Below are 22479 nucleotides of genomic sequence, written 5' to 3'. Positions count from 1 at the left end.
GAAATAAAACATCTCTAGAGCCAATTTGAATTTATTATAATAGTGGCTACTAATGAATCAACAACATTATGCTTGTCAGTCTCACATAGAAATTAGCTTTTATTCCACAACAAATGTCTGACCGTAATCAAATGGTTAATGTACAGTATGGTAAACCTGGTGATATTTACAATGGCAATGGTTTGGTTCTCTCGTTGATTCAATATCCTATCCAATCCTGTTTGATCATGTCTGACGCTTTCTCCGCGATCATGATGACTGGAGCGTTCGTGTTGCCGGATACAATGTTGGGCATGATTGATGCATCAACCACTCTGAGATTAGAAACACCATACACACGTAGTCGTGGATCGACCACTGATGTAACATCATCAATAGAACCCATCTTACAAGTTCCAACTGGGTGATAGATGGTGGCCGTATAAGTTCTAGCAACACAGGCAAGATATTCGTCGCCCATGAAAGAATATCCTTCACAACCTGGAAACACTGTCTGAAATAGATGAGCACCATAACGCTTCAAAGGTGGTGTTTGACCGATGGCTATTGCCAACTTCATGCCCTCAACCATGGCAAAAATATCCTCTGGTGCACTCAGGTAACGAGGATCGATGATTGGATGTTCGTATGGATTATTTGATCGAAGTCGAATATAGCCACGACTTTTAGGCCTCAGCAACACAGGATCCAATGTGAATGAATCGTACTGAACATACGGCGAGTATACTTGTTGCCAAACCTGACATATCCACAGTTAAACAAAGCAACGACAATGATATCTGATCAAACTTACTTTGTCAGTGACGCCCATATACTTGCGCATATATTTGCCATTATCGGTGGTGATCGTAGCCGAAGAAAGATGGATCTCAAAGTCAGGCCAATCCTGGCTGACGTTGACAAATTTGGTACTCACAAATGCTAGTCCCTCTACTGCACCAAGAGAGGTGAGCGGACCTGTACCGGAAGTGAAGTACTTTGCTACATTGGTTGGCTTAAATGTCCGTTCTTGACTAAAAGTAACTGGATAGGTGACAGCAAAATGGATGCCCCCAGGATATATATGGTCTTGAAGATTATTGCCGACTGGAAGGTCTGAGATGATCGAAATCTATATGAAGAAAAAATTAGTAATATAAATGTGATATGCGTGGTGGATTACAACTTACACCCAGTTTTTCGAGATGAACGGCGGGTCCCACTCCTGACAATAATAGAAGTTGTGGTGAGTTGATGGAACCGGCACTCACGATTATCTCTTTGCGAGCATAAACCAGATGGCTGAGCTTGAATCGGTCAAATTGTACAGCGACAGCACGTTTTTCTTCGTTGAACAAGATTCTCGTGACAAATGCAAATGTCAATATATGCAAATTGGAACGATGTTGAACGGGTTTAAGAAAAGCCTTGGCTGCCGAACATCTTGCACCATTGCGAATCGTACCTTGAGGCACAGTGAAACCACTTTGGTACGGGCCATTCACATCGACCACAGGATAGCCAATGTATTGAGCGGCTCGTATGAAAGCCTGTCCAATTGGTGTCAGGTATTTGAGTTGTGATACGGTGAGATATCCACCACGTGTATGGTAACCATTTAGCATGTATTCATTATTCTGATTGTCTTCGGACTTGAGGAAATACGGAAACACATCCCGCCATGACCAACCGGTAGCACCATTATTGGCCCATTCATCGTAGTCATTCTGATTTCCACGAACATATAGGTTAACATTGAGAACGCTGCAACCACCAAGAACTTTGCCACGAGGCCAAAGGCTTCTCTGAAATAAACAATCAAATCCAATTAATCAATGACCATGGATAAAGAGATTTGGCTATAAATAGAATCCACTCTAATTGAACAAGTGACTTGAATGCACAATGTCTTTCATCGATACAGGCGCCGTTCAATGGCAATAGTTTAATGGTCGTGGTTAATACTTTGAATGATTGTCTATCTCACGACATGAATATTGCCAGACTATATTTAGAGCAATCTATACGAATATGCTTGTGTTTATGTGTATTATGTATGTGTGCATTATGGCTTGCCAGTTGGTTCAATGGCCAACTTCCACTCTCGATTTCGCTATCGACTAGCTTGGCTTGCTTCTCAACCGTAGCCATGATTAATCAACAACTTGAATGGCCAATTTTCTCTCACTGTCAGTATATATCGTTATGCTTGTGAATTGTTTGAACAATAACTGACAAACTGGAAAATAATCCGTTAGAGCCTAAGAGGATTATCCTCGTCAGTCATGGTTGACATTGGTAAATGTGGACATGAAGACTGCCATTCACATAGTGACCCATACAGGAAGTGGTCAACGAAAATCATGACAAATGGTCCGATTTAGATAATCTCATTACAAACAAATAACAATTTACATATCTGTCTTTCGAATGAATTTTGTTTGGTACATACTCTGGATTTCATTCCGAAGCATGCTGCTTGTTGCGGTTCGGTTACGTACTTCCAGTCCATAGGTGTTTGCTGCAAACTTTGGTATGCCAATGGAATGTCAGAAATTATGTTCTCACTGCCACCAGCTTCGAGAAGCAACACTTTGATATAGGCATCTTCGGATAGCCGATTGGCTAAGACAGAGCCTGCTGAACCGGCTCCTACAATAATATAATCATACTCATGGTCCCAATGGTCTCGTTGATTCATGATTAGAGGTGAAGATGAAGCTGCATTCTGTATAATATTTGATGTCGTAGGCAGCTGACCATAATCATGACGTCGCATCAGCATGAGTAGTGGAATAACTGGTAAGACAGAACGAGCAATTGCCATAACGAATAAAAGGGAAATGAGGGTTGAAGAATCTAGAACAAAAAAAAAATGCACGGAATTAGATGCTGACACAAGTTGCATTCATTGATGACAGTTAGTCAATTAGAAATCACTGATAAAGATTTATTTTCTATTTGATCGATTCTTGGCAAGCACAATCAATACGTTCCATCATCATCATTAGGTAGGGCAATCACTATTCATTGAGCTATGACTGATCGAAATATATATATACGGATCGGCGTTGACCAGCGTTCAAATGGTAATGTTGAAATATTGTATTTTATATAATAAACCATCCACTTGATATCGGCGCCAATTCATTTCTTTCTCTCATCTGGCCCACTCACAAACCAATAGGGAAATTAACAAGCCAATTACTCATTCATTCACTGAATGAAGGAATAACTTTCCGATTGAACGGGTGAGAGAAATGGTTGAGTATATGTGTGCAATGTACGGATCGTAGAGAAAATAAAGAGATGATCAACAATAGTCACATGTCAGATATGGTTGTCCATTATAACGACGTTGGTCAGGGCTGCCCATTGACCACCACCAGCGTGTATGGTATGACTGTCCCAATTTAGCATCACCAAGCAGTATGTGCGTGCCATCATAACTATCTAACTTAAAAATCCGAGTCTCGGATATTCAAATTAGATGTCTAATCATTGGCCACCCAATGTACACAATACACAAACATTCATACATTGTCCGTTTGAGTGAATGAAACTTGCTTGCAGGATGTCCATTTGACCCATGGACGGACAATTGTCAGGACAGATAATAACCTAGTGAATTATGAGCGATGAATGATGATTCAAACAATTGATATAATCTGCTTGATTAATGAAATTGACTATGAGCCGGAAATTGAGGTACTGACAGATAATGATAGCCAACAACTTGTCACCGATGGCAAGATTGCAATCAGTTAACTTGGCCAGACCAACCATTGTGACCACCAAAGATCTTTTGGCCGGTAATTGCATTCGGTTCGTTTGATTGTCGATCGGATAATTAGATTGGTCAATGGATGAGATGAGCAATGGCAATCAATAATAGCAGTGGTTATAATGACACCGATGGCTACAATGACTCGATCGATCAATCATTAGGTCAGCATATGTGACCAATGTGTTTGTAAAGTGTGAATGATCAATTCAATGCGAACTTTATTAATAAAGATTTTTGCTATAGAATATGAGAAACAAGAATGTCGAAACAGACAATAGTTGCAATAGCAATGATTCTAATACAAGCAGGTTCATCGTGTGGAAAATGTTTTGTACGTCGATCAAATGACGTGTGAATGCCGATGGACAGTCAGGCTATTTGTAGGACAATAACAATTGAAAAATCAGAACAATGAGATGATAATAATCATCGATTGAGAAGCACTTACCATTATTTCAACCAACTCGTAAGGACACCATTCAAGCTGAAATTCTGGACCTAATCGAGGTAAACAACAGCTTACTGGAAACGCGCCATACGGAACATTATCTGGTTTAAGCACTTCCCAGTCACGGTAGCCTTGCTGTCCGCCACAACATCGGTATTCAAATTGTAGTTTGTTGATGAAATCTGACGAGCTGTTAGTCATGTCAAACCAATTGTAAGATTGAATATTTTTGCTTATCAAATTGATCATATTGCCACGGTTGTCGATACTGGTGCCCTGTTCGAAATAACAGTAAACAAATATAATCATGATTATATTCCAAACAATATTCAACATACTCACCATTTGATCGTAGGATTTTATCGACAAAACTAGTGTCGCAATAGTCACGGTAATCGTAATGAACGTCAGCAACGAAAACTAAAAGATTTATAAAACATGTGGAAATCGATAATCAAAACAATGTGTTGAATCTCCATAACTTACCATAAGAAAAAGGCGATAACTTTTGTGTAGTAATGAATAAGGGCCTATGGCGGCGGCCGACAACATGAATAAAATTTGTATGTCAAACATCAGCTGCATCGTTCGTTCCTTGACGCTAAGACCAATAATCTCGCTGAGTAGACGGTCCTTGTGGGTCAGTCGGGCATTGTTCACCATGAGCAGCACGGCAAAAAACTAGAAAGGAATCAAAGGAATAAACAAAATGGTGTTTTGGTGACATTCACATTGAACATACCACATAGAAGAAGAGAAATACGAGCACCACAAAGCGACTGAGTCCTATCTGATGTTTATCCGTGGAAATATTACCAAAAGTTTTCAGACCGGTGGCTGCTGGTAATTCCAAATCGGGTGCATTTTCTGCCACGTTAGACTGACCACGAAGTTGTGGGGAAGTGTCCGGTTCAGGTTGTTGTTGGTCATTGTTGTTTGATTCGTTATCCATAGTGTAGACTTTGAAAACCATACGAGAAGTAGCAATTGAATTATTGCGTTTTACTACGGATATATATATTAGTGAGTAATAATTCTCACTCAACGTAAGGTTGGCTTAACTACCACCTAACCAATCAGTTAGCATGGATTTGTTATCGATAAAAACAATATATCATTTTATTATCATATATAAACACATAACTGAGTAGGTTTAACATTGAAACCGGCAAAAGTGACTGTATTGCTGTCTTAATGAGCCATCAAGGATGCCATAGCAGCCATCGTTACCATGAGAACGCCACCAAAATTCTGCCGTTGGATGGCCATTCAAATCGTGTCGTCTATCGAACATACGACGATGGCTCTGTTGCATAAGTTGTTGAAACTTGGGTGTGCATTGTAGATAATCCATATAGCAGGTGATATTGGCGTGAGTAGCGGAAGGATTGTTGTGACAAGTTGCCGGATGTCTCACCCGATACAAGATACGTTCATATAGAGCTCGATTATTCTGTAGTGGCTTGCTCAGATAACTGGCGTTTGTTTCGAGCTGAATGGCAGCAGAATGGCCACCAGTACATGAATTGACACGGCTGCTATAATTTGCTTCCTCTACCTGGTCCAACGGAATCGAGTGAAGATCGTTCTCGAAACGGATAATAATTTTGTCGTGTTCGTCATCGGATTCTTCATCAGATTCAGATTCGTCGGCTGTTGATCGCATGATAATCGGAATGTCAACCAGCGAGTGTCGATTCTGGCTACGATATGAAGTAAGTTTACGTTTGTAATGGCCGTAGTATTTAGACTTTTTCATGTTGAACAAAAACATCTCAACGAAAACGGTGTTCTCTTGGAGCCGATGTACATCAAAAAACCAGTCATAGAAGTCGATCTGTTTGACAAACTGCAAATCTCGTTGGGACATTCCTTCCTTGGTGTATTTGAAAAGCTCTTTTGCTGCCCGAGGCAAGCTTAAAGCCACCTAACCGAAATAAAGTAAAATTTTTAATAAAAAAAAAAAAATACTAAAAACGCACTTGATCGGACCACCACTTGGTGAAACGAATACGCTGCTGCGACATTGAAGTCGAAGTCAATGACACTATCATGGATCTGTTGATTGCTTTGCGATCATCGAAATCAGAACCTAAAAAGTTATGGTGCAATTCGTAATCGCTGTTCAGATTCCAGATGAGAGGAAGATCGTGTCGATTAGTGTCATAAACGCCCAAGAAAAGATTGATGGCAATTTGCTTGTCCCAATCTCCGAACGCATTGCTGTAGTAACGGGAAAGCGACTGCATGATGTCTTTTGACTGAGAAGTGATTGGCGCGCCCTTCCGATAAGTTTTTATCCGATGAACGAGCTGTGAACCACCGTATTGCAAAGCCAGTGTATCACCATGGTCCTCGTAAAGCTCTTCCAATAGTCTAACCATGTCAGTATCTGGATCGATTTCCGGTTTGTAGAGAACACCCATTGAGTAGAGCTGATAACCGAACGCAACCATGCCGATGACGCATTGAGCAGTGTTGGTTCTATCCAGACAGTCGACACAATTCACTCGAACGATTCCAGTTTGCACTACTGACTGGACAGGCCGATTGCTGGCTACCAGCCGATTCATGAAAAAGCCGGTTTTGCGTAATGTGTATTGGGCTATGTTGGTCAGACAGCTGATAACGTTATCGTCTTGCTTCTTTGACTTGGCCATGTCATAGCCGATTAGCATGATCTGATGCAGTTTGGGCAAGAATTGGTTTAGGTATTCGATTGAATTCTCGAACTGGTTAAACAGAATGCACTCCTGAGCCCGTTTCTCTTTCCTCTTGACCAAGTTGAGCACGATGACGGGTGAACCGTAATTGTAAAGCAGATTGTTAAAATGTTTACCCGCCGCCTCAAAGAACGGATCATTGATATCAATATTAATGGCTGGCTTGGGTGTCATTTTGGCACTGTTCTGTGACCAATAGACTGGAACTGAACCACGCATTTGTACAAATGACGAGAATAAACCGTATTGGAAAGATGAAATGTTACCATCGTGAACGATCTGTTCGGTTTCAACCTCGTTGGCAGTGAAACCATCGCAGTTTGTGCCCCTTTTCAGAAACCGTGTACCGGCGTATTTTTTCGAGCGACGTGCAATTATTGTGATAATCAGATTGCGACCATGAATGGGCAGCATGGCTTGACCGACGAATCCATGACACACATAAAGGTAAAAGTCATTGTGTACCGTTTGCATAGGTGCTAACAAGTATTCGTTCCATACAAACTTCATGTTGGGTTTGATGTAGATAGATCCATTTTCCCTTTGCTGACCATTAATTATCGTCGACTTGTCACTAACGTCCCAAACAGTTTGTCCGGTGCCGAAACCCCAGCGAACATTGTTGATGGTATTTGCACTTTGTGGACATAAATTGTACTACAAATAAAAACAATTCTTTGATGATGTGTTTAATCAAAGGAAAGAATCAAAGAATACAAACCTGAAGCGTATTGGAAAGGTCGTAGCTGTAGCTAAAGTAGAAATTACTTTTGAGATCTACGTTGTTAAATATACGAAGGTAGCGTTGTTCATCGGCGGCTGTTTTTTCTTCATTAGGCACGTAAACCATGAGGGTATCCTCAATCTTATAGATACAGTGCATTCCGATCATAGCAATGCAACGTCGTTTCACGATCAGAATCATGTAGTAACCTTCAAGAAAGCGAACAAAACCCGCTATGCCGAAAGCGACAGTTGGTTCGATTCTCTTGTTTGTATCGAAACCTTGTTCACGTAGATAACTCAACATTTCACCTGTGTTCATAACAGAGTCTAGACATTCTATCTCCAATTGCTGTTTATTCCTTCGATCGATCTTGAGAATTCGGTGTTTGCTCTTGCAACTTGTCGATCCAATCACATAGAGAAACTACTCCCACATATAATATATAATGAAAATAATGAACAAAACAAACAAGAACAAGTGAATGGAAACAAAAATAAATGAATGGAAAAAACTTACGTTTTTGGTTTCATAACAGAATATCTTTTCGATGCAGACGTTTCTGCCTTTGGATGCCATTTCAACATTTCAATTTCGAATTCAAAACAACAGCAAACTATTATATTTCGAAACACTTTTATTATTATTACTGTAATAAGAAATGTGTTTTACCACAAAAGATTTGTTGATTGTTTTAACGATCACAACACCATCTATAGTGGCTATAGTGAGTCATTTGTTTTGGTGTCTGTTGTTTATTTGTTTTGCAAAAAAAAAATAAAATAAAAACAATCACCATGGTGATTTTTTGATCGAAATGATTTGATTTGATTTGATTTCATGATGTTGTGGAAAAATGTGATAATTTATTGTGATATTCATGATGATTGAGTATTGATTTATTTATTTATTGAATATTACCACCTGAAATAACAAGACTAATAAGTACCCCAATATGAATTTTATAATGCAAATTATGTTAAGTCAACAAACAAACAAACAGCAAGTTCCAAAACCAAAACACTATAGATTACTGAAGCGTATAATCAGAATCAATAGAAAGCCCTAAAGATTCGGCTCAATCGATTATCACTATGGAAGATTAGGTGGCAATTGTGCGTCAATAATCAAAATCGATCGATTCATTAATCGATCATAAGGATCGTAATGATTCAAAACATTTGGAAAGCTGGTGAATGGCCACCAATCACGAAATCAAGTGGCCAAATGGCTGAATGATTGGTTGTGTGTTAGTCTTACAATTGAGTTTTCAGACCAGTTGTGAATGTTGATTCAAACAGTTATCATCATGATGGAGAATACAGACAGTGTCGAGTCCTATGAATCGATTATCAACCCATATCAAAACCAAGAGGTAATTCGGCACCGGAAATTCATCTCACACTTTGGCATCGCCTTCATTGATCTTAAGTTTGTCGAAAAGAAATTCATGCATCCACCACGAACTGTTCTTCGTAAGATTAATGGCCAGTTGAATTATGGCACTCTAAATGGAATATTTGGACCACAAAACTGTGGAAAGACGGCATTACTTAAGTGCCTCTCTGGTCGTAACAACCGTGGACTAGATGCTGGTACTATGCTGTTCGTCAATCCGGATATTTCGATCCATGTATTTTTTCTGGAGAACACTATTTACAACAACATCTTGGTGAGCATGACCGTACAAGAAGTACTAGATTATGCCTTCCTTTTCCGTCATCCTTTCGCCAGTCGAGAGCAGCGGCAATCTATCGTGAAAGAATTGTTGATCAATTTGCAGCTGCAAGAATTGGCTAACATGCGGATGACCGACTGCACAGTCGAAGAACGCGTCAAAACGCAAGTAGCGATGGGTCTTTCATCTTTGGACAAACCAAACATGCTATTCATGGAAGAACCTTTGTCTCATCTGGATAATGTGAGCGTTGAGAACGTAAGCATAACGATAATGGCTTGAGCTAAACGATCTTATAATCAAATGATTATGTCATCCTTTTAGTTTGTCAATCTCATGAAACAGATGAGTCGAGTTTATAGCATGTCGGTAAACCTGTCCATCGGGCAAATGATCGATTCAGACGTACTTTCCATATTCGACAAGTTGTACGTACTTAGTCGTGGTGGCCTTTGTATTTACGAGGGAAGTGTGGAACACATGTCACTCTTTTTACGTGAATCTGGTGTTATAATCCAATCTGGCATACAGACTCCAATCGAACGATTAATTAAGATTGCATCCAAACCCACTGAACTGACAGTTCGAGTAGCTAGCCGAGTTTTCTCTACTCGTAATGACATACTCCATTTGGCTGAAAAATATGGCGTTTTGTTGGGTGTAAGAATTCAACCTCCTGTATCGCCCATTAGTTTAATCAACATATGGCATCTGTTTCAACGAAGTCTAGTACACAAATACCGTTACTATTGGAAATCTATTTTGTTCGAATATTGGGCACTGGTTTCAGCAATCGTATTGCTTGTCTTTTTGTTTGATAAGGGCATAGGTGAGCCTGATTCTTGCTACCAACCTATCGACAATGGTCGTTTATCCACCAATCCCGACAGAATGCTTACCAAAAATGTCAGCAATGATCGAATAAGTTATACCAAAAAGCCTGAATCGATTCTTTATGGGCGACTTGTTCTTTTGGATGGATCATTGAGCACGAATAGTACTTTAGACGAGTATTTGCGGGATAAGAATGTGATCACCATTCATGGCCAACATCTGATCGAACAGAATTTAAAGTTTCTTTTTTTGACCACGGTGTTAATGACCTTGTCCCACTTTCTAGTCTCTGTATTTGCACTGAACGAAGAAATAATTGTTGCTTGTAATGAACATCGTAATGGTAAGTGCGTCATTATGATTACCATGATTCAAGTAATTTTTATTTGTAATTTCAGGTCTCATCAACATCAATTCGTTTATCGTGGCTGAAACGGTGGCTTACATGGTCATGCCTTCTATCAATACGATCACATGTTCGGCGTTAGCATATTACCTGCAATATCCGAATGTCGACTATGTTTTACCATTTCATCAAGATCATTGGCGTTTTTGGCTCTATTTTCTCTCACAATTTGCTGGTGTTGCTTGTGCCCAGAATCTAGGTCTTGTGATATCAGCCATTTCTGTGTCTAATGAACGGTTGGCCAATGTCATCACATTCATAGCTGCAATTGTGTTGATAACGTTCGCTGGCTACCTAATTCCTGTGCAAAGTTATGGAAATACTTGGCTACGATCACTGGCTGAAATATCGTTCGTGAAACAGAGCTATCAGCTCACCCTGGTCACTTGGTATGGTTTGGGCCGTTGTACAATGGCCAATCAAACGCGTTCGTTTGTGTTAGAACAAATGAATCTAATGGAAGAAGAATTTGACGGTTATGAACGTAATCTGTTGATTATATCGATTCAATATACGCTTTTCCTTTTCCTGTTTTGGTTGATTGTTACAAATTCGGTCAGCTGTTCCTTCAAAGCTAGCCACAATTATCAGCAAACAGATCTCATTGATCAGAGCGAAGATGATACAAATCAAATGGCTGAATGGGACGAAGAAAAATTCCAAAAGATCCTGTGATCCTCACTATAAATCGAATGAATTTAGATTAGTTGTCCACTATAGTATAGTTGTCCACATTGTCTCATTGATTGATGATTGATTGGTTTTAATCTAAATAAATACTAAATAGTTATTTCGACCTGTCTGTCTGTGCTATGTGGATAGTCAACATTAAGCTAACAGCCATGGATTTAGCATCCGGCCTATATAGCGCCCTTGAACACTATATTTTTATTGTTGTTGTTGTTGTCGACAGAATACCGATGCCTTTAATGGATGTAATTCATACTGAGCATCCTCCCAAAGATGAAACTGATTCTGAATTTTCAATTGGCACTTGAAAGCAGCATTGCCGTTATGGGCAGACTCTTTCTTTTTCCTGAGCGATATCGAGCATCAGAATTGTCCTCCACACAAACACTGCAATAGCAATAAAAACGATCAGAATAGATTAAAATTTTACCAAATCCTAATATAATTCGATCTGTGTGATCTAAATCGCTAATTTCCGTTGTCATTATTGTTGAAAGCCAGCATGAACCTGAGCTCAGAGAGCGATTTCATCTTTACAAAGAATCGGAACCAGTGAGAGCTTAGTTTAATCAAGTCATTAGCGATTAGACAATTAGATCGATCGATCGATCCATTCATTGGACATCTGTCTTTCAAACAACGAATCAAATCGATCGATAAAGTTATTGATTGCTCAAATTGTTATTAGTGTGTTATTGGGTGCCCAAAAGAGATCATCACCATGCCCTCCAGTTTCCCTAAGCACCATTGTTTGCACCGTTTCATTACGTTTTTGTCTGCCGTAAGTTTTTGTTTAAAATGACTGATAAATCATTATTCAAAGAGCTAATGAATTTTATGGAGACAGTTTCTTGTTGCAGGATCGTTTATGTTGCTGTTAAACAAACAGAAAGAATGCAACTTTGTGCCCATTGCCGACGAGCTCTGGTCATCGATGGTATCAAATCAAAGTCTGCAGGTAGACTACATAGAAGAGCACTATGACGATGTCCAGATCTATCACATTTCATTAGTATCGATTGACGTCATCATATTTTTGGTCGCATTCATCAACATTGCCCCATCACAAGAAGATCTTCGTTTTGGCTTCCATTTGTTGGTGAGAATTTCTTCAGAATCGTTAATAAACGAATCCAATAATTGAATGATTTTTTTTAGCTCATCATAACATTAAGTGGCCTGACCATATTGGCCTGCTACAGCTCGTACGTTGTTTTCTACAAGCCTTGCCATCTGGAACCACCGCCTGGTATCGTACGTACTGAAGACAAACAAGTATATCTACAAAGCAGCAAGACAAACGCCGGAAAAAATGCACCAATAAACGCTTACGTTGAGAATGATTTGCATATCTTGGCCGTGGCCGGTATCGATGCCCTTGCCTGTTTAATGTTTTTAATCTCTACTATGGTTCTTTGTGGCGATGCTCGTGAGGAAGCAATCCAGGATGAATATGTGGCTAGGGTAAGGGCCAGCATATACTAAATACTATTCAGAATTATTCATACTAAACACATTCACTCTGGTTATCATCGTGGATGACACATTCACCAAAAAAAAAAACACAACCACTGAATCTATCACTCTCTCATACACGCTTGAAGTTTAGGTCGTTGTAAAACACATACACTTCTCAGATACATCCATGCCCACACGGTGATTACAATGGTTGGCAATTTTTTTCTTGTTATAGTTGGCTGTTTGTGTCCAAACGCTGATATTAAATTCATTCCAAGTGTGCATTGTCTTCCTGTGTGTGTGTATGTGTGTGTGTCTGTTTCAATACAAAACGACCACTAAAGTGGCTATAGAATAGAACGCTTCAATCATTTAGGAATGGACAAACAAAGTTCCAAATACCGACTTAACGATCAATTTCGGATCAAAAGATCCACTTGTTTGGACAAAAGAATTTTTCGACCTGATAACGTTCGCATCATCGGACAGGCCAACAATCAGGTCATCATGTGCTTACTCACGCAACAGCGATTATTGCTCACATTCGATCAACATGCCGTACATGAAAGAATCCGATACGAACGAATACTGACAGCATCGTTTGACCAAGGTTATTTGAGTGGTCAACCGGTAAAACCGCCATATGAAATCAGCATACCAGAACAACTCAGCCAACAACTCACCGATGAGATATTGAACAAATTCCAACGACAACTAAACACACAAATGACTGTCAGACCAACCGATTCGACCGTCATCATAACCAATGTTCCTGTCTGTTTTGGACGCAACTTTCATTATCCAGGTTTGTTTCAGGATTTTCTAATCGACGCACTTCGATATTTTGACAGTCAACAGCAGAGCAATTCTCAAAGTTCTACTGGTCACATGACGCCATTCTTGGTGGAACAAATTCGAACTCAAGCATGCCGTGGTGCCATTCGATTCAATGAACCATTGAGTCGCTATGAATGTGATGAAATGATCCGAGCGTTGACAACATGTCGATCCAGTTTTCGTTGCGCACATGGTCGAGTACTGGTCAAACCATTACTGTACATTAATCATATCAATAATGACCAACACAACCATCTTATGAATGAGGCATGGAAACGACATTTTCAGCCGAAAATCGACACAATAATCGAAACAAAAAACGATCAAATAAAAAAACAATTTATCAAATGAATAAATGTAATTTATTAAGATAATAATGAAATAGATAGATATAGATAGATTATAAACAAAATTCTGTATAATTCAAATGAGAAATGATATGCCATTGTTCGTTGTGGCGATAATCATGGACAGATTTTCTTGAGTATGTAATCAGTCAATAATGCCGGCACAGTCGGACTATCTTCGTTCAGCGCCTTAAGTACTAAAATAATGATAATTAATGTTGGACTTATTTTGTAATAAAATGGTTAATGTCACTTACGTTTGATCAGAATATCTAACGTTGACGAATCGATCGGAATCATCGAACTGGTGTATGGTATGACCGTGGTCAGGTAAACAGGACTCGATTTCGAAGAATTTGATGGTAAAATTGATTGCTTAATGCTGTTACCCAACGATGACAAATCTACGACAGCAGGCAGCCAGCTGGAATTTGCATTAGGCAATCCAGTTTTTGGGTTGTAACGACTAGTAGTCGCCCGTATAGAATCGTTGGAATTTTGGCGAACCAAACGGCCATTGTGAGCAGCGGTTATTCTTTTACTATGATTATGATGATGGTGATGACCAGTTGTTTTCCTGTCCATCGCGGTCATGTAATGACGACGTTTGTTCTGAACGCTAAGTAACAGCGATATGAACTGGTTTTTTTGCTCTTTTTCGTATTCGAGTTCATCACGTAAGGCCAACTCTTGGATGAGAACTTCAGAACGGATCTGGATGATTTGTTCCAACTCCATGTAAAGCTCATTCAGCTGAATTATCGTCAATTGATTTAGCTTTTCTACAAGTTCGGGTTGATTTTCTCCAGTGGATGTGGTTATTTTTTTCATGGATGAATTATCATGACTATAGTCAGCTGTTGCCGTTAAAACCGGACTTGACACTACCATTTGGTCAAGCATATCACTGTTCAGGTTGGCTGGCAAAGAATGAAATTCCTGATCATCATGACAATATTCGAACGTCTCAAGATTCACGCCATAATCATCGGCAGACAAGCGATTGTTGTTGGATTCCCAGTTTCGCAATGCTACGTCTAATAATGTGGCTGCATCGAGTGACAGTAAAGGATCGGTCTTATTTAATTGTCGTTGTTTGGTTTGACCACCATTACTAGAATATCGTTTGCTGGGTGTCGATTGATTGGATGCATACAGGGACTCGATCTCTTTAATTACTTGATCGGCATCGATAACTAAAGTGGCTGATGATTCTTGTTTCGATGGTTTGCTATTTTCTGACGATGCTGGCTGCTGATCGGCACCACCAAACGAACTGATGATTAAAGAATGCATGTCAAGATCATTAGCGATGTCCTCTTCATCACTGGCAGTATTCCGTTTTCGAGTATTAGCAGGAAGATCTTCATTATCCGTACTGAAATTGCGGCTTCCTCGATTAGCGGTTTGTTCCAACTTGAGTGATTGCAGGTATCGTTTGAATGTGTAACTTTGACCGAAATTCAACGCTGCTCGATTACGGAAATTGGTTGTTAGATGTAGCCAGATGCTATTAGTGACAACAAAATGACCATTAGTGATCATGATAATAAAATAGAGATGAATACTTACGGACAGTGGTTGATAATATCCTCTTGTGATTGGATTGTCGTTGCAAAGTCTTGAGATGGTGATGTACATGACTTACTTTCAAATATCTGGATCAATTGCTGCTCAAATTGTTGACGAAAAGCTTGAAATTCGAACCATGGAAATTCGAAAACATTGGCTATCATGTGAGCTGGTTCTTTAAAATTCGTAGTAGTTTGTTGTGGAGTTTCACAAGTTTGGAAATCACCAAAGTCACCATCACCATCATCGTCATTTGAGATTTGATAGTGATGAAATTCCATCCTGGCTCGATATTCAACCGATCGATTTGAGCATCGATATGTGAGTGTGGATGTGTGAATTAAGGAATACAATGCTAAACATCAGAATATCGCCATTATCATATCTGTTGACTATTATGCAAATCAATAGTTTTGTTGACGGGCAATAAACTCAAAACTAAAAGTTAAATTGTTTGTGACGCCGATGTGGCCATTCGGCATTTATAACAACCAACAAAGCAGTGAACCAGTTGCCTCATTACTCCCCCAGCAACGTTCTTTATGAATAGATTTTGGCTATCATCACTCACTATAGTTTTTTCGTTTTCTCTCTTTCAACAGCACACTTTCAACATAGAACCAACGTGGTGAGCGAATTATATTGTTTTATTTATTATTAATGTTTGATCCTTTCAGTAGTTTAGCCTACAAGTCTATTAAAGAATATTATTTTAACTTTACCAGAATTCATATTCATTCAATCAATAAACATGTCCAGTCGAGAAGGTAAGTGTATATTATGGTTAATATCAATAACCGAATAATCGATAATTGGAATTCTGATTATCAGGTGGCAAAAAGAAACCGCTTAAGCAACCAAAAAAGGAACAAAAAGTGGTAGACGATTCGGATGCTGAATTTCGTAAAAAACAGCAAGAAGAACAACGTAAACTTAAAGAATTGAAAGAAAAGGCAGCTCAAAAAGGTCCACTTTCTGGTGGTGGTATCAAAAAATCTAGCAAAAAATAATTTTCATTCATTTTGACACAGTAAATTATTTCCATTTTCAATGATCGTTTAAATAAAGATTAAATGGCTTTGTAAAAAAAATACCTGAATTTGTCATCATCATTTGATTACTAGATTATTCTTTGTGGATATTGTTGTTATTTAATTCTTGGAATTCATTGTGATCTATGCTATCAATGCATTTGTCATGTTTTCAATTTCGAAATATGTAAAAATTCGATTCTTTCACCATAAATTTACATTAGGTTCCATTTGGTTTTTTCTCTGTTCCTGGTTTTGATTTTTGTACAGATCAAACCTTTTAAACATGGAATGGACTATAAAAAAATCCCAGATTGACATGATTGTACTTTTGATTAAACGTGTAAATGTCAGCTACTAATGCAATCATGACTGATGAGAACTAATGGTTATTACACTATCTGTAGTGATGATTACCGTCATCGAAAATGACTTGCTAAAGAAACATTCCATTCGTGCCAGCCAACAAATTCCTTTAAAAGTAAACTATTTGCATGAAACGAGCGTAATTTCTGATATCTATGCAACACACACACACACACACACGAAATTGTGATGTTGTCGTTGTTTGAAAACATAGTCTCCACCATGAACGACGAATTGGCGACACTATTTTTAGAAATCATTATAATCACTATCCGAACTGTCGATCACACACACACACACCGACATTCAACAACCCAACCAAACCAAAAAAAACCCATGAGAATATTCAGTACAAGCTCATGATAATATCATTTAAAATGGACAAGTTTTTTTTTTGGCGAACTATGCCAATTCGACTGGCATCGATTCAGCATTCATCATTGTCATGACGGCTGTCAGCACTTGATCGATCAACAATGGTTTCATTTCTTTCCTATGATAGTATGATAGCCTGTCAATCAAGTAGAAACAAACCCACAATGTCAAACCATAGTACAGGAATTCCAATGTCCAAATGCCTTCGACCTTGAAGTACTTCCTAGTGGGATGAAGAATCAAACTATGCATGTCTGATGACTATAAACCAATCTTTTTGAATGTCAGAATCGAGATGCCGTTTCGATTGGATAATCAATTTTTTTCATGGTATTGATTGGCGTTGAATATATCTTATTGAAGAAAATAAAACGATTCATATACTTGAGCATAATAACTGCGAAATCTTGCCATCTGACCGTCTAAATGGTTTTATTAGCAATTTATTGATAGTAATGTAATTTAGTTATCATCATCATTAGGTATTATTTGGCAAAAATGTTTGGCCATCATCAACCATATTGCAATCAAATGTCTTCGTTGGATTCTTTGGTGGGGAGTGTCAGGCGTGTGTGTGTGTGTGGTGATGTATGATTTGGCGTTTGGGAATTTGTTGTAATTAACTGGCTTGTTGGTTTTTGGCCAGACTATATTGCATTAATATTATGATGCGTTGGTGGCAATTTCATCCATTTCTAGTAATAATCTGGCATGAAGTTTGGAATGTCGAATTTGTTGGCTGTTTACCACCATAGTCGGTGTGTCCCGTCCGTTTGTTTTTCACTGCTAGTATCGAGTTATTTTGCTCGTTTAGCTGTCTAATAATCAATTTATCACCGTAACACAACGAGAATGGAAACTGCACCCGTTCTAAAAATGTAACTGGAGGGCGTACATGCATATGAATATTCGGTTATTCTCTATATGCTGATTTGATTGGATAGGATGACAAGTTGGAACCACTCTTGCCAAGCACACTCATTGTCTCCACCATTGTCGAGTGTGGTAATCATCATTGCTTACATAGATGGATGAATAGGAGTTGGCAGCAGAATTAAGAATTAAGTCATTCTGGTAAAAAAGAATCTTCCATGATGGCGTCATTGGCCGACACTGCCACCATGGCCGATGGGTGGATGATGCCAATCGGATGCAATTGCAAGCCTGTTGCTATTTACTGTATTACATCAGGCGAGGCACTTGTTTTTGGTTGATGAATACAACGCACACACCCGGCCATCAATAACGGTACAGGCCTCGACTTTGCTCTGGCCGACTATAAAACAGGCGTCGTAATTTTTGCCCAGATTCACAAACGATCGTATCGTGTTAGCATCGAGTCGTACAGCAATCGAATCGCGTCGAACATCGTAACCAAACTCCACTATTCATCCATCATTTATATTCGTTCGTGAACTAAATTCTTATAATATTCAAATCAACTCATAATGGCATCACGTGGTCCATCATATGGCCTCAGTGCCCAAGTAGCTAACAAAGTAAGTTCAACTTCCTGTTCATCCAATAAACTGTGCCAGTCTTACCGAATGATTGAAAGTGGTTTTTTTGCCATCGTCCCTAGGTCTATAGATGTATGTAAATCGTAGCTAGAAACGTCAGTTTGAATTCGATCAATTCAAATCGAACAAGCAGTTTCGATCTTGTCCCGATTTTAATTGATTTGTTTAGTCAAACTGAAAGCATTATTATTATTATAGAATAGTTCGACCTAGCTGGGCATTGTGCATGAAGCTTTCAATAGTCGGTTTGGCTTGGTTGGTTCTGTTGAATGTGAGGAAAAAAAGAATACGATGCCAAGTCTAGATTTGATTCGATTCGAGCGGTTTAAATTCACCAGAATCGACTACGACTCGATTTTGGCAGTTGGCTCGATCCCAAAATAACTTGAATCGACTTAGTAACTTTAGTGTTGATTGCACATTAGAATAAATGCATTGAGGAGTGCCCAATCATTACTAGAGCATACGGTCTTACCGTTTCCTTGTTTTTCCATACACATAGATTGCTGGTAAACGTGATCCTCAGCTTGAAGCTGAAGTGTTGGGATGGATCGAAGCTGTCCTTGGTGAACGATTGCCATCGGGCCCATTTGAAGAAGTTCTTCGAGATGGAACCATTTTATGCAGGTAAGCAACAATTATTAAGACTGACTGTTTCCTAATTGACTAATCATTTGATTAACAGATTGATGAACAAATTGAAACCAGGTGCCATCCCCAAAATCAACACCTCGGGGGGACAATTCAAAATGATGGAAAACATTAACAAGTTCCAAAAGGCAATCAAGGAGTACGGTGTACCAGATATCGATTGCTTTCAAACAGTCGATTTGTATGAACGACGAAACATACCCCAAGTGACTCAATGCATTATGGCTTTGGGCCGAACTGTAAGTATATTCTAGCCATCATGATTATCCCATTCTTATTTTATCATCTTATTGTATATATAGTGTTATTTGCATCCGGAATGGCCAGGTCCGTTCTTGGGACCGAAACCAGCCGATGAAAACAAACGTAATTTCACGGAAGAACAATTACGTGCTGGTGAAGGTGTTATCAATTTACAATACGGTACAAACAAAGGCGCAAATGCTAGCGGTCTCAACTTTGGCAACACCCGACACATGTAAATGCTTTTACTCCATTCAAAAATAAAAACGATCCAGCATCTAGAGTCAGCCAACGATACCTAGTAATCAGTGAACATCGCACATACACACACCCATACCATATTAATAAAATGTCAGACTGGCTTCCTGTTGCGAGGAAATATACCACCTACTGCCTTGGCCAACTACAACTGGGTTTCTATCACAAAAATACATACAAGCTACGCCAACATACTGTTGTTCCTTTTTCAGTGACATGATTTTTAAAAATCTTCTATTCTGCCTAAACCAAGGAATAAATGAAAAAAAACAGTGTTCACATTGAACACATTTATTAAATAATATTCAAACACAAATCAAATCAAGTAATAGAAGAGTTGTACAAATTTTTTTGTTCCGGAGTTGATCGTTTCCATGATGTTTATGATATGAGAAAGTTGGTCAGAAAAGGCTTAGACCATACCTTCAAACAAGAATTGGGCCTGCCAATTTTGTGGTCGATGGTCTGCCAATGGATTAATTAGTATGGATGGCATAGGTAAACAGCTACCACCATCTATCCCACCCTCAACATAGTTATGATCATCTCTTGCGACATTTGGATTCGGGTTGCTGTAATAATGTGCTAATGGCGAATCGTCCACCTGATCCATGACTGGCAACCATTCATCGTCCATTCGATGATGGTTTGATTTACTTTCCGGTCCAAATGTCTGTTGTGATGTATGATGACCAACGTGGTTCGGTTGTTGTTGGTGAGACATTTCGAACAATTTGTTTTCTGCAACAATAATAAATGAATTCGATTAAGATTAGAATAAAAAAAAACGAGAGTAACTTACCTCGTAGATGAAGGTCCTGTTTGTTATGGCATTTCAAACATCTTCGTAATGTACAGCAAGAACATATAATGATAATCAATAATGCAAAGCCGAGCAAACTGATCAACGCTGCATAGTAGTAAACACTGGGTTGATTGAATCAATCAAACGATTAGCTTGTTAATTTATACATAAATAGAAAGTGGATATGCTCACTTCTGGTCAAGTCGAGTGTAGATAGATGGCAAACAACAACGGTTATATTCACAACATTGAGTGTACATTGGTCCTTGACTGCCTGGACATTCATAATAATTGCGGGAACGTGTTAGATTTACGTTGGCTTCATAATTGTAATCAATTTCAATCAGTGGACAATAGGTGATGACAACAGCCGTTATTTCTGAAGGTTCAGTGGCCATTCTGGATTCGATTCCAATCAACTGGACACTATGGCACAGTAACCATTCACTAGATATTATCAAAAACATTACAATGCTTAGTATTTGGATATGAAAATATCCAATAAATGGCATGAATAGAGCATCCATCGTTGTGTGGTTGATTTTTGATAGTAAATGAGCTTGCTGGGTTATGGCCATTCGATTGTCGTAGAAAATCCACCCGCGCCTCGTTCACAATTCTGGACTCACCCACTTTTGTTTTACAGTTATTATTCAGTTGTCCACTGCCCCGTGATAGCTATGGTGGATGTTCATTTCACAAACACACAATACTATACGACTGTCAGAATGAGATTCCCAATAGAATCTGAACCACCGTTTGGTTCATTCAACTCATTTTTTAAACAATGAACCAGAGATGACATCTAGTGGCGATTCCGTTTCGTGAATCGATGTGATTTGTACTTGGCAATAAGAACTAGACGGAAGGCCATATATTGATAATGGCATCTAAATTAGAGCTAATTGCTTGTCTGATTGATTGAAAAGATGATCGGACACATCAATCCGATCAGATTGTTTAATTAATTCATTGTCAATTGTCGTATTATGTGAGAAGCTGCAATCAATCGTCAACATGGCCGCCTCTTCACTCGAGTATTGGATCTATGGCTTTGATCTTGGCCGCTCGTTAGAATTGTTATTCAACGTTGGCGCCACAAGTGCAAGAATACCATTGGATGTTTCAAGTGCCTTGACATTGGCTTGGCCAATCGGAAGGATCTGATTGCATTTATCTTAGTAAAATTTCTTATATAAAGGACAAGCAAATTTACTTTCATTGTAAATATGTCATGTGAAATAACATAAAAAAATGCCGTCTACCAAACTTGTAATTATCTTTGTGTTTGTGTTGGTTTCAGTGACACAGTCTTCTGGTGCATCGACAAGAAATCTATCGACATGGCAACAGATCAAATGTCAAACTGAACATGATTGTCAGCCTTTGATATTGGATTCTATGTGTTTGAATGGCCGTTGTCTGTGCATTGTGAATCATCGAATGAACGATAATCGTTGTGAACCATTCCTCTGTAAACTAAACAATGAATGTTATGATTGGGACGAAAACATGATCTGTGATTCTAGCAATGGACGTTGTCGCTGTCCAAGCGACTACCAAATCAACGAATTGGATCAACGCTGCCATCAGCTTGCATCAAATATGTCGTGGTTTCTGGTCGTTTCTTTGTTACCATTGATTCTGGTCCTATTGTTTTGTCTAAGTTGCACAAGACTTGCGTTGACCAATACAAATCCAAGGCCCAAACCTCCTCCATATCGATCCATGACCTAGATGATCACAT

At 38.9% G+C, this 22479-nt stretch overlaps 10 protein-coding genes across 12 annotated transcripts; 5 read left to right on the top strand and 5 right to left on the bottom strand.

The window, feature by feature from the left end:
• Window positions 1-84: 84 nt before the first annotated feature.
• LOC124499052 (glucose dehydrogenase [FAD, quinone]) lies at window positions 85-3945 on the bottom strand. The gene is made up of 4 exons (XM_047062905.2): window positions 2432-3945; window positions 1170-1784; window positions 794-1111; window positions 85-739 (listed from the first exon to the last, which is right to left on the bottom strand). The coding sequence occupies exons 1-4, from the start codon at window positions 2885-2887 to the stop codon at window positions 200-202; spliced, it is 1929 nt and encodes a 642-aa protein (XP_046918861.1). The 5' UTR covers window positions 2888-3945; the 3' UTR covers window positions 85-199.
• A 19-nt stretch (window positions 3946-3964) lies between these two features.
• Window positions 3965-5319, bottom strand: LOC124499175 (uncharacterized). The gene is made up of 5 exons (XM_075730970.1): window positions 4957-5319; window positions 4701-4895; window positions 4557-4634; window positions 4215-4490; window positions 3965-4140 (listed from the first exon to the last, which is right to left on the bottom strand). Exons 1-5 carry the CDS (start codon window positions 5185-5187, stop codon window positions 3988-3990), a joined length of 933 nt encoding a protein of 310 aa, XP_075587085.1. The 5' UTR covers window positions 5188-5319; the 3' UTR covers window positions 3965-3987.
• On the bottom strand, window positions 5305-8371 carry FIG4 (polyphosphoinositide phosphatase FIG4). Its single transcript, XM_075730969.1, has 4 exons — window positions 8181-8371; window positions 7659-8087; window positions 6197-7594; window positions 5305-6141 (listed from the first exon to the last, which is right to left on the bottom strand). Exons 1-4 carry the CDS (start codon window positions 8238-8240, stop codon window positions 5368-5370), a joined length of 2661 nt encoding a protein of 886 aa, XP_075587084.1. The 5' UTR covers window positions 8241-8371; the 3' UTR covers window positions 5305-5367.
• Window positions 8372-8404: 33 nt separating this feature from the next.
• On the top strand, window positions 8405-11377 carry LOC124499048 (ATP-binding cassette sub-family G member 1). Its single transcript, XM_047062899.2, has 3 exons — window positions 8405-9597; window positions 9664-10516; window positions 10572-11377. The coding sequence occupies exons 1-3, from the start codon at window positions 8947-8949 to the stop codon at window positions 11252-11254; spliced, it is 2187 nt and encodes a 728-aa protein (XP_046918855.1). The 5' UTR covers window positions 8405-8946; the 3' UTR covers window positions 11255-11377.
• Window positions 11378-11526: 149 nt separating this feature from the next.
• Window positions 11527-13008, top strand: LOC124499068 (uncharacterized). The gene is made up of 3 exons (XM_047062927.2): window positions 11527-12050; window positions 12117-12368; window positions 12428-13008. The coding sequence occupies exons 1-3, from the start codon at window positions 11991-11993 to the stop codon at window positions 12752-12754; spliced, it is 639 nt and encodes a 212-aa protein (XP_046918883.1). The 5' UTR covers window positions 11527-11990; the 3' UTR covers window positions 12755-13008.
• A 97-nt stretch (window positions 13009-13105) lies between these two features.
• On the top strand, window positions 13106-13915 carry LOC124499065 (DNA mismatch repair protein Mlh3-like). The gene has a single exon (XM_047062924.2). It carries the CDS (start codon window positions 13106-13108, stop codon window positions 13913-13915), a length of 810 nt encoding a protein of 269 aa, XP_046918880.1.
• LOC124499055 (uncharacterized) lies at window positions 13902-15982 on the bottom strand. The gene is made up of 3 exons (XM_047062909.2): window positions 15484-15982; window positions 14169-15421; window positions 13902-14108 (listed from the first exon to the last, which is right to left on the bottom strand). Exons 1-3 carry the CDS (start codon window positions 15762-15764, stop codon window positions 14029-14031), a joined length of 1614 nt encoding a protein of 537 aa, XP_046918865.1. The 5' UTR covers window positions 15765-15982; the 3' UTR covers window positions 13902-14028.
• A 35-nt stretch (window positions 15983-16017) lies between these two features.
• Window positions 16018-16574, top strand: LOC142597526 (translation machinery-associated protein 7-like). 2 transcript variants are annotated; one of them, XM_075730973.1, is made up of 3 exons: window positions 16018-16111; window positions 16161-16250; window positions 16315-16574. In XM_075730973.1, exons 2-3 carry the CDS (start codon window positions 16235-16237, stop codon window positions 16491-16493), a joined length of 195 nt encoding a protein of 64 aa, XP_075587088.1. In that variant the 5' UTR covers window positions 16018-16111; window positions 16161-16234; the 3' UTR covers window positions 16494-16574. The 2 variants fall into 2 exon arrangements, with proteins under 2 accessions (XP_075587088.1, XP_075587089.1); XM_075730974.1 differs by having other exon boundaries at window positions 16059-16111; window positions 16164-16250.
• A 1823-nt stretch (window positions 16575-18397) lies between these two features.
• Mp20 (muscle-specific protein 20 transgelin) lies at window positions 18398-20248 on the top strand. 2 transcript variants are annotated; one of them, XM_047062929.2, is made up of 4 exons: window positions 18398-18754; window positions 19278-19402; window positions 19461-19665; window positions 19729-20248. In XM_047062929.2, the coding sequence occupies exons 1-4, from the start codon at window positions 18704-18706 to the stop codon at window positions 19906-19908; spliced, it is 561 nt and encodes a 186-aa protein (XP_046918885.1). In that variant the 5' UTR covers window positions 18398-18703; the 3' UTR covers window positions 19909-20248. The 2 variants fall into 2 exon arrangements, with proteins under 2 accessions (XP_046918885.1, XP_075587087.1); XM_075730972.1 differs by having other exon boundaries at window positions 18485-18754; window positions 19461-19669; window positions 19754-20248.
• LOC124499064 (uncharacterized) lies at window positions 20185-21426 on the bottom strand. The gene is made up of 3 exons (XM_047062923.2): window positions 20925-21426; window positions 20730-20854; window positions 20185-20668 (listed from the first exon to the last, which is right to left on the bottom strand). Exons 1-3 carry the CDS (start codon window positions 21308-21310, stop codon window positions 20340-20342), a joined length of 840 nt encoding a protein of 279 aa, XP_046918879.1. The 5' UTR covers window positions 21311-21426; the 3' UTR covers window positions 20185-20339.
• Between the last annotated feature and the right edge of the window lie 1053 nt (window positions 21427-22479).

Source organism: Dermatophagoides farinae, chromosome 5, assembly GCF_024713945.1.
Source record: "Dermatophagoides farinae isolate YC_2012a chromosome 5, ASM2471394v1, whole genome shotgun sequence".
NCBI classification, from domain to species: Eukaryota; Metazoa; Arthropoda; class Arachnida; order Sarcoptiformes; family Pyroglyphidae; genus Dermatophagoides; species Dermatophagoides farinae.
The sequence above is the reverse complement of the archived record's forward strand: the minus strand, read 5'-3'. Positions and strand labels throughout refer to the sequence as shown.